A 16,291-nucleotide genomic window follows, 5' to 3' on the forward strand; every position below is an offset into this window, starting at 1 on the left:
TATTATTACTATGATTGCCGACACTAATTAGTTGCCTCCAAGCGTTCCCTTCTTCTCTCCCCGTAATGGTTTATTCCACTCTTCCTCCGGTTATTTCCCATAGTTTCTTCCTCCTAGTTCCTGCACTAACACCCCTCCCGCAGTCCAATGGTTTAGCCCGGCTTCCCCAGGGGAAACCCCGAGGGGCGGAGCAAGAGTTATCTGCTAGTGGCCCCAGCTCCCTCTCCCCGGACCATTTGGATCGCTCCACATTTGGGGGTGGGCCGGTAATCACGGGGCAGGGCGCGAGTCCCGTGCTCCGATTGGTCAGGGCCGAAGTAAACATCCGGTAGGGTGGGGCGGGGCCGGAAGTGGAAAGGGAAGGCGGTGGCTGAGGCTGTTCCGGAGGTTCCGGACTCAGAGTCGGTACTCCAGGTGCCATGGGCAGGGCTGGAGCGCGCTGAGGGAGACTTCGGGTGCTGAAGGGGACGTGGGGTTGGGCCATGGCGGGTGCTAGGGCCGCCGCCGCCTCGTCGGCGGGGCCGTCGGCTTCTTCGGGCAACCCGCCGCCTCAGGAGCCGGGGCTCGGGGAGCTGCTAGAGGAGTTCTCCCGGACTCAGTACCGGGCCAAGGACTGCAGCGGGACGGGCGGCTCTAAGGTGAGTTTGGAGTTGAAATGAGCACAAAGATAACTCCTTGGCTTGAAAAGTTACGGAAGAAAGGCGGAGATCAGGGGTCAGAGAAAGGAGAGAGGGAAGTTTCCAGGGTCTGGACCCAAAGAGTAAGGGTCGGGTTCAAGAACCGAAAAAGGAAGAACTAAGGTCCGAATGAGCCAAGAAAGGACGTCTTTTGGTTTGAGACAAGGCGTTTGGAGGTCAAGGATCAGAGCTGAGAGTCCATGTTTAGACAGTAGAGAGGGGAAGCTGAGAAGGGTTATTCCCGTGCATCAGGTTGTGGGTACAAAACCCCCAGGTTGAGATGATTAAAAAAAAAAAAAAAAGTCTAGAGGATTGCTCTAGGTCAGAAGTCAGAATGGAACCAAGACATGGACTGAATGTGTTGCTTCCTTCCACAGTGTGAGTGTGACTTTAGACTAGGCCCATCTCTTTTCTTCCTCTACAGATCAGGAAAAGAGCCCACCTCTCCCTCTATTCCTTTATCAAAAGCAGGTCTTAGTTCCCGTCAGTCTCCTTATTGCTACACCTGGAAGGCATCCAGCCTGGTAAGGCCATTCCCTAGGCACTGTTTGGCAGTCAAATGGGAATCTTGCGGATCCTCCTATTTCTTATTCCCCATGTGCTTTTGGCAGGTTTAGCATCAGGCTTTCCAGTGGGATTCTTTTCCGTTCTGGGCCATGAAACTCTGGTTTGGCTCCAGGGGATATTTGTTGGAACATAACTGCAGTTGGCATCCTGCTACTCTCTGGAGTAACCTAGGGAAGACTTCAGTAATGATGGGATTTCCCCACTCTCCAAACAGCCAAGTGATTTTCAGATCTTAGCCTGAGGACCACTGTTTCAGCATTGTCTGGGATGCTTGTTAAAAATAAAGGTTCCTTCATCCCATCCAGTTCTACTGAGTCAGAATTTCTGAGGTTGGGAACCTGAAATTTGTATTTTTTAATAGGCTTCTTAATGACATTCATGCATCTTAAAATTTGAGAATTCCTAGTTTAAGCCACTATGAGTTTTTTCCTCTCCATTGGTCTTTTGAGTGGCTGTGAAGGGTTTGCTGATATCCTCTTCCATCTTACACTCCTGAAGATTAGGGTTGTCTTAAGTTATAGCTGACTTTCACTGTAGCCAGCTTTAAAGCCTCTCCAGGCTTCCTGATCTCTTGTAGATTTCTCAAGATATTACACGTCTTATGCCTTTTTTCTAGTGGACCTTTCCCTGAATTGTGAACCAAATACGAGCAATGTTAAGGGGAGTTCATCCTTTTATTTGATAAATAAATGGAGTGTGGGGAGACAGCCTTGTCTGCATCTTTTACTCATTACACTAACTAGAGTGTCTGGGTATTTGTGACTAGAGAATGGGGAGTAATCTGGAGCCAGGGGAAGATAATGGATTAATCTAGAGCAAGAATTCATAATATTTTATGGATTGTGGACTGCCTTGAAAATCTAATGAAACTTGTAGCCCTTTCCTTCAAGTGCTTAACAGTTCACTGCAACACTGAGGGGTTCAGAGACCTCTCAAAACATACTGCATATAGATTAATGAAGTACAGATCTAGGGCCTGTGTTCCAGCAACGTGTCTCTTCCTAGCATTGCATAATAATCACAGAGGCCCAGGTCATTGCCAATGACCTCTGCAGGTCACGAACTGCCTAATTCTCATACTCAGAATCCCAGAATCTTCTTTATGCTCAGGTCTCCTCCTCTGTGCAGGTTGAGCGCATTGAGAAGAGATGTCTGGAGCTGTTTGGCCGAGACTACTGTTACAGTGTGATCCAAAATGTGAATGGGGATATCTGTGGCCACTACCCCCAGCACATCGTGTTCCTGGAGTATGAAAGTTCTGAGAAGGAGAAAGACACGTGAGCATCTTGTAACTAGAGTGTGCCTGTCTGGGGAGGCTCTGACAGCTCATCCCCAGAGTCAGGAAGTCTGCAACTGGGTGGGGAACTGGGTGGGGTAGGCTCATTTTCCCCAGGTGTGAAACCTTATCAGACTTTTTGTTTCATTCAGGGTTTGATAAGTTAGATTGACAAAGTAGCCTGGCGTAGAATGAACGGTTGGAAGTCACTATCCTGGACTTCTGTTTCTCCCCTACCCTAGGGCTCACTTACCTAAGACAGCTTACTTTACATCTCACCATTCTGAACCTTAGTGCCCTTTTTTAAGAGAGTGGGGTGGGAGCTATGCTATGTTGTTGACATCTTACAATCACCTAACCATTTATAGGGCTTAAGAGCCTGATGTCTGGAGTCAGACTGCTTTGAGTAACTTGGGCAAATTATGTAATCTCTTTGTCTTTTGGTTATCTCATTGGTCAGTCTCTGTTTAGAAAAGTGGCTAGTGTAATTCCAGATGATAAGTGGGGCTATTACAAGCCTGGCGTGGGTACTGTAAGATAGAAGTAAGAGCTACCATTTATGGAGGCCCTCCTAAGGCCCAAGTACTTTCTCTGGGTAACAACAGGTCATATACGAGAATATATATGGATACAACTCAAAGGTAGTCAGTAAATGGTGGCAGTTGTTTGACACTAATAAATCATCACAGCATGGAGGCTCCAGGCGATGCTTTATGTTGATTTCTAAGTTTGTTCCCTTAGTCTCCATGCTTGCTGGTGATTTTAAGAGAACCCAGGAGCTGTTGTCCACAGTGTCTGTGAAAGCACGGCCCTGGGATGTGATATTAAGATGAGTGCAGCAGGCCCTCACAGTTGAAGTATGCCCATCTGGAACCAGCTAGAGATTCTGAATCTCTGGCTCCAGAGCCACTGAATCAAAATCACAGCCTAACACAATGCCCTAGTGATTCATATGTACATTAAGGTTTAAGAAGCGCTGCTACAGACAAACCAGGGAGAATGGTTAATTCTGCTTGGAGTGTGTGCGTTTAGAAGAGCCTGTGGTAGAGGTCCTCTTCAGCTGGAACTGGAAGGATGAGTAGCAGTCCTGACATGTCCTAAAAGACCAGTTTGTATATGGTCTTGATCATTAGGCCAAGGAGTGTGGACTTGTGGGTGTCAGTGGCTTTATTGTGCTAGTATCCCCTGAGCATTCATTAAAATCACAGATCTTAGGACTGCTGAAGCAGAATTTCCAGAATCTACATTCTTAAGAGAGCTCTCTAGATGAGTCTTAACCTACAGTATAGCCTGAGGACCACTGCTATAGGCCACAGGGAGCCAGAGAAGGCTTTGAAGCAGAGGAATAACCAGATGAGAGGAGTGTAAGAACTAAGCCTTGGATACCTTATCTGTAAAATGTAATCTCTGGAAGTGTGCCATCTCATGAGGTTGTGGTGGGGTTCACTGAGAAAAAGAAAGGGATTAGAAAAACAAATTGTATGTGGATCATAGAAATTATATCATATCCTCAATCATATAACTTAAGAACTCCTGAGATCTCTAACCCTAAAGATTTGGGGTTTGTTATACCTCCGTTATATATGGTTTTTAGCTCTTCCTGACTTATTCCCAAATTAGGTAGACTCAGCATCTGTAAGCCCTTAAATAAAGTTTCTGAAAAAGATCTCTTCTTCCTTGCCCTTGCCCTCCTCTCCACCCTATTCAGTGCTGGCTGATGGTTTTATGTTGGTGCCCTGAAGGCATTCTGATACTAAGCTCAGCTGTAGTTAAGATGGTGCTGCTTCAGCTAGACTATGAGTGAATCACCTGTGTTTTAGTGACAAAACAAAATCTGACTCAGTAGGTCTGGAGTGGGGCCCGAGCTTCTGCATTTTCTCACAAGCTCCCTGGTGCTGCCACCCCAACCCTATAGTAGAAGTACATTAATGGACTCGGTCTTGGTTGCCCCACAGAAGCTTTTTCTGGAAGGAAACCAGCTCAGTGCTGATGCAGTCGAGCCCTTAAAGAAGGGGAAAGGAATGTTTGCCAAGGGCATACCGTTTGGCGGGTGTTAGGGTTTCACACACTAGCTCCCTCAAGTCCTGCAACTAGCTAGTGACGTAGGTGGTATCACTCCCATTGTAACAAAGAGAAAGCGAAAACCCAGGGAAATAACTTGCCTTTCATGAAGATCACAGAAGTAATAAGCAGGGTGGGTTTAAAATCCGAATCTTTCTCACTCTGCTCTGTGCACCTGTTTGTCTTTTCTATCTGTCACCCTCACAGTTCTTCCACGAGCAGGATCACAGCTTCTAGGCCAGGGCCACAGTGGCATATTCGTCACCCTAGAGGAGTTATTGAACTTTTTTTTTTTACTTTTTACTTTTTACTTTTTACTTCTTGTTAGGCCTTGAAGTAATTCTGAATGGGCAGTGCCTTTCAGTTGAAGTGAAAGTAGTATATGCATGTGGGAAGAAACAGAACTTTTTGCTTCTTTACATGCCTGGCTTTGGTGTTAATAGGACACTAATTAGACCACATTACACAGGATAGAAGTGGATTCAGGAAGTGGTTTAGTTCTGTTAATCCATCCCCCAACCCCAGTTTAGCCCATCATCTGGGAATAGAAGTCTGGATGGGGTCTCTGAACAGCCAAGACATGTGTTTATTTACAAGTGTCCATTGAGCTGCTGCCATGTGGCAGTCCTGGTGGATCCAGGTGGAAGCCCTACCAGAGAGATGAAGTCCCTGCCCTTAGGTCTTTTGGATAACACAGACCAGTAAATAAGCAATGACCGTGTAACAAGAACCGGAATTAGGGGAAGTACAGATGAGGCACTGGGGGATAATGGTTAAGTTCTGCACCCAATTCCAGCACAGGAGGGGTTGAGGGGTTCCCTCACATCACCAATTCTCAGCCACCAGCGGTGTCCTACAATTCAGCTCTATTTTGACACTGTCTACCCAGAGATAGCATCAGATTCCACAGGTTAACAGCTCAGTCCAATAAGACAAACATAAATACACAAGCCTACGTTTATTCATTCAAATCTGAGTATCGTGTCAGGCATAGCTCAGTGCTTAGCACTGTAAGAAAAAGAGCCCAAGGCCAAGAGATAATAAAAATAAAAACAGGAACTACTAAGAATGGAAGCTGAATTGGTTCTCTGAGTACGGGAACTAGCAAAATAAACCACCAACTAGCCTAACCAGAAGTATGCCTGCTGCCACATTAAAAGACTGCCCAAAGCCCCTAAGACAGAAAGACTGGCATGTTTTCCATCTTGGTTTTATGGAGTTTGCTGAATGGAAGCTCTCAGCCTGGGAGAATCAAACACAGTTTCAAGGCATTTAGAACTAGAGGGAGCTGCTGGTGTGACTAAGTGAGATCCTGTTGCAATAGATGATGCTGACCAGATCTGTGAGAATGGCCCGGGGCCACCAAAAGAGCAGAGGAAGAGTACTGTGGACAGTATTGTGTGCACTCTCTGTTTTTATTCTCCTGGCATCTGAGTTGAATTAGGAGATTATTTTGTACTGAAGTGTCTTTATTTCATGGAGAAACTGAGTGAGGGGGAATGGCAGAACTTGGTGTTCAATAAGCCATGGACTTCCTAGGGCATGGCTAGGTGAACAGTGCCACTCTATAGGCACCTTGAAGAGGCACTCCAGCCTCTTTTTGCCATTCTTCCTGTCTTAAAAAAAAGAAAAAAAATTGACTACAAAAGTAACATCTTAAATCAGACCTTTCAGAAAAATATACCATGGAAAGTGTAAGATCTGTTTTTTATCCCCTTGTTCTCTTTCCAGATTTAGCAAACCGTTGGCCCAGGTTTTTATTTGAAAATCTCTTTTTAACTTCAATTTCAGCTCCCCACTTGATAGTAATTATATTTTTAGTAACTGTGGCTTATGAATGTATCTATGAAGACTACTAAGAAATCCGTATTTTTCAAAGACAGCATCCAGGTAGACTTTTATTTATTTATTTATTTATTTGACAGAGGTCACAAGTAGGCAGAGAGGCAGGCAGAGAGAGAGGGGGAAGCAGGCTTCCCGCTGAGTAGAGAGCCGGATGTGGGGCTCGATCCAGGGCCTTGAGATCATGACCTGAGCTAAAGGCAGAGACTTAACCCACTGAGCCACCCAGGCACCCCAGCATCCAGGTAGACTTAAAAAGTTACCACAGATGTGTAGGAGTTGCTGAACGTACTCATTTAGAAACAATTATTTATATGCATTTCCTGTGCAAGAACACATGGATGCCTAGAAGGATTAAGATGTAGAAGAAATTAAATGCCCTGTAAGACTTGACCTGGAAGCTCAACCTTATAAGGAGGGAACATGAACATCTTCCCTCTCTTCTGCTCATTTAATCTACATAGTTTCCCACCCTTTTAACTTTCCTGACTCTCCTTTCTCATGCAACCAGAACCTCTGCCTGGCTGATTTGGGGCATTTTGCTCAGGACTGGTAGGTGAGTCTATAAGAAAAACCACTGTATTTAGGGTATACTGATTTGATTATGGCTTTGACTTGCTGGAGCTCATCTCTAAACCTGACTCTTTCATGTTCTGGAAGCTCTCTTACCAAACCCAGTGCAGTAACTACTATATTTCTCCATGCCATGAATAGCAAATACCTCATTTGCTCCAGCATTCCCTGCCCTATTTGCTGTTTGGACTGTTAAAGATAGTTGAAATGTTGATGAAATATCAGAAGCTTATTACTTTCTTCTTAGCCTGCTCCCTGCAAGATCACAAAAATGGCCCTGTGATTTCCATAGGGTCCCCAGGGCACCTATCGTCTTACTCCAGGAGTAAAAAAATGTACACTCCAGACTTGCTCAGCATCCAGTTTGCTATGTATATTTCTGTATTTTACATACCATGTCTTCAAAGTAGCTCATTTGCTTTTTCATTTTAAGGATTCTAAAATCAGGATGACTTAATTTTATTACCTATAATAGAGCTTTTTTTTTTTCTCTTTTCCTGAAAAGCTTAACATATCCATGATCTAGAATTTAGGGATTAAAGCATTTCCTAAATTTCAAATGAGTATTCACACACACATCGGTAGACCTCTTATGGGGTCTTTGTGAACACACACACACACACACACACACACACACACATATACAGAATGCCCACTTGGAAGCCAGCCTGACCTGCCTCTTGTCTGTGCCATAGGTTTCAGAGCACTGTGCAGGTGAGCAAGCTGCAAGACCTTGTCAACCGTAGCAAGACGGCCAGGTGCAGAGGACGGTTTGTCTGTCCAGTGATCCTGTTCAAGGGCAAGGTAAGAATATACCATAGCCTCACACTCCCTGAGACCCTCTTCTGGGGTAACTGACTTAATGCAAAGTGTGTGGTCATCTTCTTCTTGGCGTTTGCCAGCCAAGTGTTGGGTGATTACTGGGTGCCTGGTGCTGTGTAAAGCAGGCCAGAGAAACAGACCAATTCTTATACCAACTTCCAGGAAGTCTCTCCCCTTCCAGGGGATAGTCACACTGGAGTACCCCACCCTGTGTGTGTGTGTGTGTGTGTGTGTGTGTGTGTGTTTTAAGATTATTTATTTATTTGTCAGAGACAGAGAGCAAGCAAGCACAAGCAGGGGGACTGGCAGGCAGAGGGAGAGGCAAGCTCCCCGCTGAGCAAGGATCCTGATGCAGGGCTCCATTCCAGGACCCTGGCATCATGACCTGAGCGGAAGGCAGACGCTTAAACTGAGCCACTCAGGGGTCCCACCCAGCCCTGTGTTCTGGAGCCAGTCTGCCTACGTTCAGATCCTGGCCCTGTTACTTCCTGCCTATACAAGGCCTCAGTGTCCTTCTCTATAAAATGGGAATAATAATCATGCCTACATCAAAGGTTTATGAACTAGATTAGATCAAGTAATTTAATACATTATTGTTTGTTCGTTCTTTCAGTCTTATAATTTACTAAGTGTTTACTGAATGTGTATTATGTTTCAGGCCTTAAGTAGGCCTAATACATCAGTGTGTAGACAAAAATCCTTAGCTTCATGGAGTTGATACTCTAGTGACATTCGTTAATTTGGCTCCCCTGTGTGGTCTCATTTACCTATCTTTTTTATAATCCTTTGATGTAACTGATGTTCCCATTTTGCAGATGAAACAAAGTAAGTAACTTTCCAAATTTACCAACAGAGCTGGGATTTGAACTGAACCTAGAATTCCCTCAGGCTACCACACTGAAAGATAGGGTCCTCCGGTGTGGTGTAAGAGGAGCTTGGACAACAGTGTGGAGTGACTCACCAGTGGCCTAATTAAGTGAGCAGGCCATGGCTTGAGAGCACTGGAGGAAAAACAGAATGCTCACTGGCAGACAGGGGAGGGTGTTCCTAGCAGGTGGTGCAGCATGGGAAAAGGCATGGAGACAGGAACCAAAGGGGCCAGGACACCTCCCTGGCTGGTGTGGAAGGTGTGTGCCAGGCCAGAGAATGGAAGGGATTGAAGACAGGAAGCCAAATGCTGACCAAGGTGCTTGCATTTGCCAGTAGAGCAGTGTGATTGTTGAGCAGGGAAATACAGGAGGAAAGTAGCTTTTTCAGGAGGATTAGTCTGTGAGGAGCAGATGAAAGTAGGGAGAGCCTGGAGAATGGGAGGGGAGCAGGTGCGGTCTCTCTCTCTTTGGTTGGCAGGTACACGAGCATGTGTGCTGTAGCCCCAGTAACATGCAGAATCCAGCTGTGGTTATCCAGTGTGGGTTGTCGAGTATCCGGGCAGTAAGGAGGAGAGATATGAGGCTTGCCCCCTTTTGCCTTTCTTTCTATAAAATGGGAGAAGGGCAAATGTGAAAGGGGAGTTAGGAAACGGGACTTGAGTGAAGGCTTTCTTGGAGAGGTTGATTGTGGGGAAGAGCTTATATGGAAGTTCCTGTAGCTGATCATCTTACAGCTTTTCTTTTCTTTTCTTTTTCTTTTTCTTTTTTTTTTTTTTTAAAGATTTTATTTATTTATCTGACAGAGATCACAAGTAGGCAGAGAGGCAGGCAGAGAGAGGACGAAGCCGGCTCCATGCTGAGCAGAGAGCCCGATGCGGGGCTCGATCCCAGGACCTTGGGATCATGACCTGAGCCGAAGGCAGAGGCTTCAACCCACTGAGCCACCCAGGCGCCCCATTTACAGCTTTTCTTTTCCCCTCCCACTTTGGAAACTTTTCGTGTTCCTGCAAGTTATTGGAACTCCAGTTTAAAGACCACTGCTCTGTGGAGCATAGTGTTTGTCACTAGAAATCATATAGGTAATACTCAAATCAGTATTTGCCCAAGTGTGTTCCATAGAACAGTAGTTTTAAGGATACACTTGTGTAAAGCATTCCCTGTCCGTGAATGAGAAATTCTGCGTACCTGAGTTGGCCTGACCACAGGCCCCACTTTCATAAAGTCCATTGGTACATGTACACTGATCTAACAAAGGCTCTAGAATGTCTTAAAGCAGAGACACCTGTGTAGCTTTGTCAGGTCCGCTGTTTCTCCTTTGTCTGTACACTACAAGTAGGGAACTTTCCTGAATGTGTTTGAGAAGGGCCACACTGAAGAGCTGAACAAGTGGGGTTGCTAAATGGCAGATTGTTCACTTACAGACTAGGCAGGCCTGTGAGAAAATATTCCTAAGCCACTTGATGTCCGAGGAAGACCAGTGAGTTAGAATTATTCTGAGGAGTCCTTGGCATTCATAAGTGTTTATGAGGACTTTCCCATTAATCCTGCTTTCTTCTCCTTTTACACCTTCTTGTCCAGGCAGCATGATACCATTTCATACCTTTTGGCTTCCCCTGACACAATCGGTGTTCACTCACTTTTTACTCCTCTCCATGTGCTTCATTCTAATTGTGTGTTTGATATCTGCCATTTCCTCTCTCCCCTAATCCTAATCCCTTTGAGGACAGGGGCCTTGTCTGACTGTTGTCCTGCCAGCACCTAGCAAAGTACCCACCTGGCTTAGAAGTGGAAACTCAGTTCCTGCTTTTGGATAAAGCAGTAGTGGGCCCTGTGCGAGTGTCTGGGGTGACAGAGATGAATAAGGCGGTCCTTGTCCTCATTGAGCTCAGTGAGTGGCAGACAAGTGAACAGGCAACAGAGAGGGAGATTAGAAAAGGTGGGAGAATGTGTTGTGTTTTGAAATGGGGATCTCATCCTTAGATGTGTGGCACACGGCAGGCACTTGGTAACTAGTGCGGTGATAGCCGTGTGAATTACCAATACTTCAGAGGCAATACCTCTGCTAGGTTGGGGAAGGCAGGTGTGTTAGGAAATGCTTGTTTCCTTCAAAACTCAGTTCAGTATGGCTAGTGCGACTGAGGAACTAAATGTTTGATGTTATTGCAGTTAATTATAGCTGTAACAATGTGGAATTTTTTTTTGTTAAACACAGGGCTACTTTTTTTCCCCTTTAAATGCTGAAAGTAAAAGGGCACCTGGCTGGCTCAGTCAGTATAACATGTGGTTCTTGACTTCAGGGTCATGAGTTTGATCCCCACATGGGCACAGAGATTACTTAATCTTAAAAATCTTTTTTAATTAGTAAAAAAAAAAAAAAAAAAAAAGGCTAAAAGTTAACCATTCTAGTTGAGATGATGTGCTGAAAGTGTAAAATACAGATAGAATTTTAAAGATTTAGTACAAAAAAAGTTAAATATTAATGATTTTTAAAGTGATTATATGTTGGCATAATATTTGGGATATAATTGGGTTAAATAAAATATAATACCAAAATTCTTTAAAAACTCAGTTCAAGCATTTAAGGGTAAGGTGTTCTCCTCTGCCATTTTTCTACCCCTTGTATTTAGCTTTCAGATGATTAAAAATTGGGACAGGTCGTCTTTCTTTTTTTACTCCCTTAAGAGATGGAGAGTAAAGGTCTGCCACTTTTATTGGTGTGTCCAACTTGGTTACTAGATAGGCAAATCCTACAGAGCAGTAGTCCTCATGCAGAAGTAGAGGCCACTCACAATTAGATAAATGGAGAGCATTCACAGTACATCCTGCTTTCTCAGTCAAGAGCTAAGCTTAAAGAAAGAAATGATGGGGCTCTGGTTTAGAGCCATGAGGCTAAGGAGCAGGTCTCAAGTCTGTAGTACAGTAGAGCTTCTGCCAGGTACTGCCTGAGGACCTTGCTTCAGAGGAGGCTAGTGCCTTACTTGGGGAATTAGCCAGCTTGCCTTTTCAGTCTCATGAGTCCTCTGGGCCCATGTCTTGCTGCCTGACTTAGCAAAAAGGCAGGACGGATCTAAGGAATATGGGAGGTCTGGGACAGAAACAGTCTCAAAATCAGGAGCCAAAGATAGTGTGTGTCTCTGCTCTGAAAAGATTTAACAAAATAAATAAATAAGTAAATAAATGCAAAGAGTGAGATTTGGTGTTAGCAACTTAGATGATGGGGATGGGTGGGCATGATAACACGCCAGTCAAACTCAAACAAGCTTTCCCACATGGATGCTGAAGATGGCGGAGGGGCAGGTCCCTTGTTCAGTGGCAGAGGCTACCTTCTGGGCTGCTGGGTGGCCATCGTGGCCAACTAAGTATGGCTAGACTTGAAGTCATGTGCTGTGAGGGCATCAACGTATCTGGCAGTTTCTACAGAAAACAAGTTGAAGTAGCCGGACTTTTCTCTTCAAGTGGGTGCGCGTCAACCCATTCTGTGGCACCTACCACTTTGAGTGCCCTGTCGCATCTTTTGGTGGACAGTGCGAGGCCTCCTGCTCCTTCAAGACCCAGTAAGGCCAGGCTGTTCTGGACCGCCTCAAGGGATCCTGCCACCTTATGACAAGAAAAAGCAGGTGGTGGTTTTTCCCTGCTCCCAAGGTTGTATTGGAAGCCTACAGTAAAGTTTGCTTGGTAGGAAGTACCGGAGAGTAGCAGCCACCCTAGAGGACAAGAGGAAGGAAAAGGCCAAGATCCATTACTCAAAGAAAAAGCCACTCCTGAGGCTATGGAAACCGGCTGAAAAGAACCTGAAGAAGAAAATTGACGAATGCATAGAAGTCTTCAAGACCCACGGACCAATAAAATTGATTATTTATTTCAGGGGTTGGGGGACCTCAAAACAAGCTGATGCACCTCTGTTGTCTTGCTGTCAGAAATCAGACTTCCCTCTTAACGTGAGAGTTTCTCAGGTCTAACCCTGGGGATTGACACTTCCCTGCTATAGTTTTCTACTTCCCTGCTCTCCATTCCTGGGATGGTTCCCTTAGAGCAGCTCTTAACAGGGGCTTGAGGTGGGTCCATGGATGGACTTGGGAGAGTCCAGGAACCTCTAAAATGTAAGTTAACTGTGGTGCATACATTTTTTTTCTGGAGATAGTTGATCGTTTTCATCAGATTTTCAAAATGCTTTTGGACCCAGAAAAAATTAAGCAGCTCCCACCAGAGTGCATCCTTCTCAGGCCAGCAGGAATCCCAGCCCACATCCTACATCACAGGCTGCTGGGACAACCTTCCCACGAATCTCTTCTTGCCCCCAGCCCTGAAAAAATATCACACCCTGCCTTAGGTTGTATGGAGGTTCCTTTTCTGTTATCCACCCCTCCCCCAGGCAGTCATTACTTCAAGAGAGCTAGAAGGTGACCTGGTGATGCCCACTCACATCCCTTTCCTGTAGCAACAAAACCTTGTTTCTCTTATTATCTAACAGATAGAGAAGAAAAAGAATGCCTCAGGCAGTATTTTGCACTCTTTCGGGGACCTGCTTTACATTGCCGGTCTGTGTGACCCATTGAGAAATGTACTTCCCCCCTCTCTGTCATGCAGCTGCCCTCCTCTTTAATATAAACTCACAGCCACCTCACTGCCATCCTTAGCCTTTAGACTCTGGGTTAGTTGGCCTACCCATTACCACCTATCTCCTCCCATGCCCCCAACCCTACTGGATCTCATCACAGTTTAAAAATACATTCTTTCTTTCTTTCTTTCTTTCTTTCTTTTTTTAAAGATTATTTATTTATTTACTTGACAGAGAGAGAGAGAGCACAAATAGAGAAGCAGGTGGGGGGTGGGGGGGAAGCAGGCTCTCCTCCGAGCAGAGAGCCCGATGCGGGGCTCAGTCCCAAGACCCCGAGATCGTGACCTGAGCCAAAGGGAGCGGCTCAACCAACTGAGCCACCCAGGTGCCCCTAAAGACACAGTCTTAAAATTAGATTTTGAAGTTCAGTCCAGTTGCCTGGTTTCTAGGAGTCTAGCTCTCAAAGTGATCTTTAAGTAATGAGGCAAAGAGTGAAAAAAAAAAAAGCTCAGTTAAAACTACAGCATTTCCTTGTTGAGGAGAGAGATGTAATGTAATCAAAACAAAACTAAACCAAACCTGAAGGTTTCTCCCTTAATTGATTCCTGCTTCCGAGGTTGCTCATCCCAGTGCTGAACAGTTCCAAATGATGATTAACACAGGCTTTGGAGGTAGATGGGTCTAGATCAAATCCCAGCTTACCCCTCCTTGTATGGCCTTCCATATCATGTCACCTCCCTGTGCCTTCTGTGAAGTGGCAGCAGTGCATGCCACCTGCCACATCTACCTCATGGGCTCGCTGAGAATTCACTGAGAAGGTAGTGTAAATGTCTCAGTGCCATGCCTAGAACACACACATAGTAACATCGAATCCTACACACATACACATGGGACAGCCCCTCAGTCTGACTGGTACTCTTAGTAGCATTCTGGTGCCTCTTGTTTGGGAGAGACGCTCCCTTGACAGGGTGTAGATTAATCTGCAGAGTCCTGGGCGTTTCTTCAACTGTGCACACTTAAGAAAATCATCTTGGCCATTGGCCTGAGGGTACAAACTTGAGGATCTCCTGTACAGCAGAGTGATTATAGTATTAATATTGTATTCTGTGCTTGAAAGTTGCAAAGAGAGATGATCTTAAATGTTTTTACCACATGAAAGAAATGATAATTGTGTGACATGATAGAGCTATTAGCTAACGCAATGGTGGTAATGATTTTACAATTTATAAGTGTATCAAATCAGCATTTTGTAAACCTTAAACTTAGACATTTGTATGTCAGTTATATCTCAATAAAGCTGGGAAAAACAAGAACACAAAAAAACCCAGAAAAGCATCTGAAAATGCTGTTTCTCTTCCAGCACATTTGCAGGTCAGCTACCCTGGCTGGATGGGGGGAGCTGTATGGACGCACTGGCTACAACTATATTTTCTCAGGTGAATATTGAGCTACCTCCTCTGACTAAGAACAAGAGTCCAGATACCGAGAATAGCCACCCATGCTACAGTGGCATAGGTAGAGAGTATGAGCAATCTGGGGGGAGACCGGGACCTTCTCTTCATCACTCAAGGAGATGCTGGGGTAAAGAAGACTGCCAGGCACACAGGACATCTGGTGCCAGAGAGGAGGGCTGTCCTTGGGGGTGGTGTCAGAGTGGGGTGGGAGGAGCCTGGTCAGGAAGCCCTGCGGGTGGAGCCCTGTGCAACAGCCTTGGTGCTGACAGGTTTCTCTGGCAGGGGGTGCAGATGATGCCTGGGCAGATTCAGAGGACATCACCGAGGAGGACTGCGCTCTTCGGTCAGTGCCAGATTGTTATGGATCTGGGCTTGTATGGGGGTGGGATATCTGACCAGTGATGGGCATTTTCATACTGTGTTCGTCAGTGGTGCAGGTGAGTGCTTTGGCTCCTTTCCTTCCACTGCTAACTCCATGTCCTGGAAATAGGGTCATTAAGGTCCATCCCATAACTTCTCACCAGAGCTGATTTTAATGGCTGGCTAAGCAATCTCTCTCCCTCCTGGGCAGTCTCTCAGCCCCAGGGTCAGCAGGTCTGAGACAAGGCTCAGACGTCTGTTTGTGTGTTCAAGCCCTGTTGGTTACAGGGTGTGACCAGGATGCTGACAGCCAGCCTGCTGGGTACCATACAGCACACCTGGTACCACGGCACAAGGCAAGGGCTGTAGTCCCCATGGAATAGCCTAAAGACTATAGATGTTACACAATTCATCAAGTTGTCTTTGATTCCATAATAGAACTTGATACAGAGAAGTATTTTAGGCCCCCTTAAAGGGAGGAAATGGGTTGGTTCACACTCTTCTACCTCCTTTCCAAACGTTTTTAGAAAATGACCCCCTAGGATATTTTGGAAAAGCTCCTTTGGATGGTCTGTATGGTGGAAAGTCTTTAACTAGTGTCAGGCATCTCTGGAATGCTCACAAGCACCTTAGTAAGATCAGTTGCCCCAAATCATGGTTTGGTACATGAAAAGGCATCTCACTATGCCCAGTTCTGTCTGTTAGTTCCAAGAGCTGCAGCCCTGGCTTGTGCTCAAGAATGTTTGGCTCTTCCCCTGAGATCAGACAACCTCTGCCTCAGCCAGGCCATGTTCCATAGCATGCACTGTTCTTGGTGAGGAGACTGCTATGGACAGCAAAGCAGTGAGCATTGAAAAATTAATGGTGACTGTGTATTCGTTCTGCTTTTGCCTTTATCTGTATGACTGATCAAAAGACAGCCTGGGGGGATTTGGAAAAATTTTATCTCCCTGCTTCTTAGACCTGCTAAGTAGAGGGAATTCACTTGCTAGTATTTCATGATCAGTTGCTAAAACAGCTCTAAAAAATCCATCTCCAAACAAGCATTTCACTCTGTTACATTATGAGCAAATCATGTGGCTAAAAGTGGTCAGAAATGGGAAAAAGGGGGGTGGGGTGGAGGAAGATAAACTCTAATGGAAGCTCAGAGACTCTATCAGCCACCAGCTTGCTGCTTTTTAGAACTCAGATTATCTAGTTTTCGGGCTTAATGTCAAGCAGTGCCAAAAAGC

General features: G+C 45.4%; 1 protein-coding gene across 7 annotated transcripts in view; it reads left to right on the forward strand.

The window, feature by feature from the left end:
• Nucleotides 1-327: 327 nt before the first annotated feature.
• Nucleotides 328-16,291, forward strand: part of MTMR14 (myotubularin related protein 14) — a 46,311-nt gene continuing 30,347 nt past the window's right edge. For 4 of the 7 annotated variants that reach the window (XM_082750238.1, XM_082750236.1, XM_082750235.1 and 1 more), the window contains exons 1-5: nt 331-638; nt 2,373-2,521; nt 7,692-7,800; nt 14,606-14,681; nt 14,982-15,042. In XM_082750238.1, coding sequence (XP_082606364.1) covers nt 483-638; nt 2,373-2,521; nt 7,692-7,800; nt 14,606-14,681; nt 14,982-15,042 — 551 coding nt within the window. In that variant the 5' untranslated portion in view covers nt 331-482. Of the gene's footprint in view, nt 639-2,372; nt 2,522-7,691; nt 7,801-14,605; nt 14,682-14,981; nt 15,043-16,291 lie in introns of all 7 variants that reach the window. The other 3 variants (XM_082750239.1, XM_082750240.1, XM_082750234.1) reach the window with 2 other exon arrangements.

The sequence above is a fragment of the Mustela nivalis genome, assembly GCF_964662115.1.
Source record: "Mustela nivalis genome assembly, contig: HAP1_SCAFFOLD_819, whole genome shotgun sequence".
In the NCBI taxonomy this organism is placed as follows: Eukaryota; Metazoa; Chordata; class Mammalia; order Carnivora; family Mustelidae; genus Mustela; species Mustela nivalis.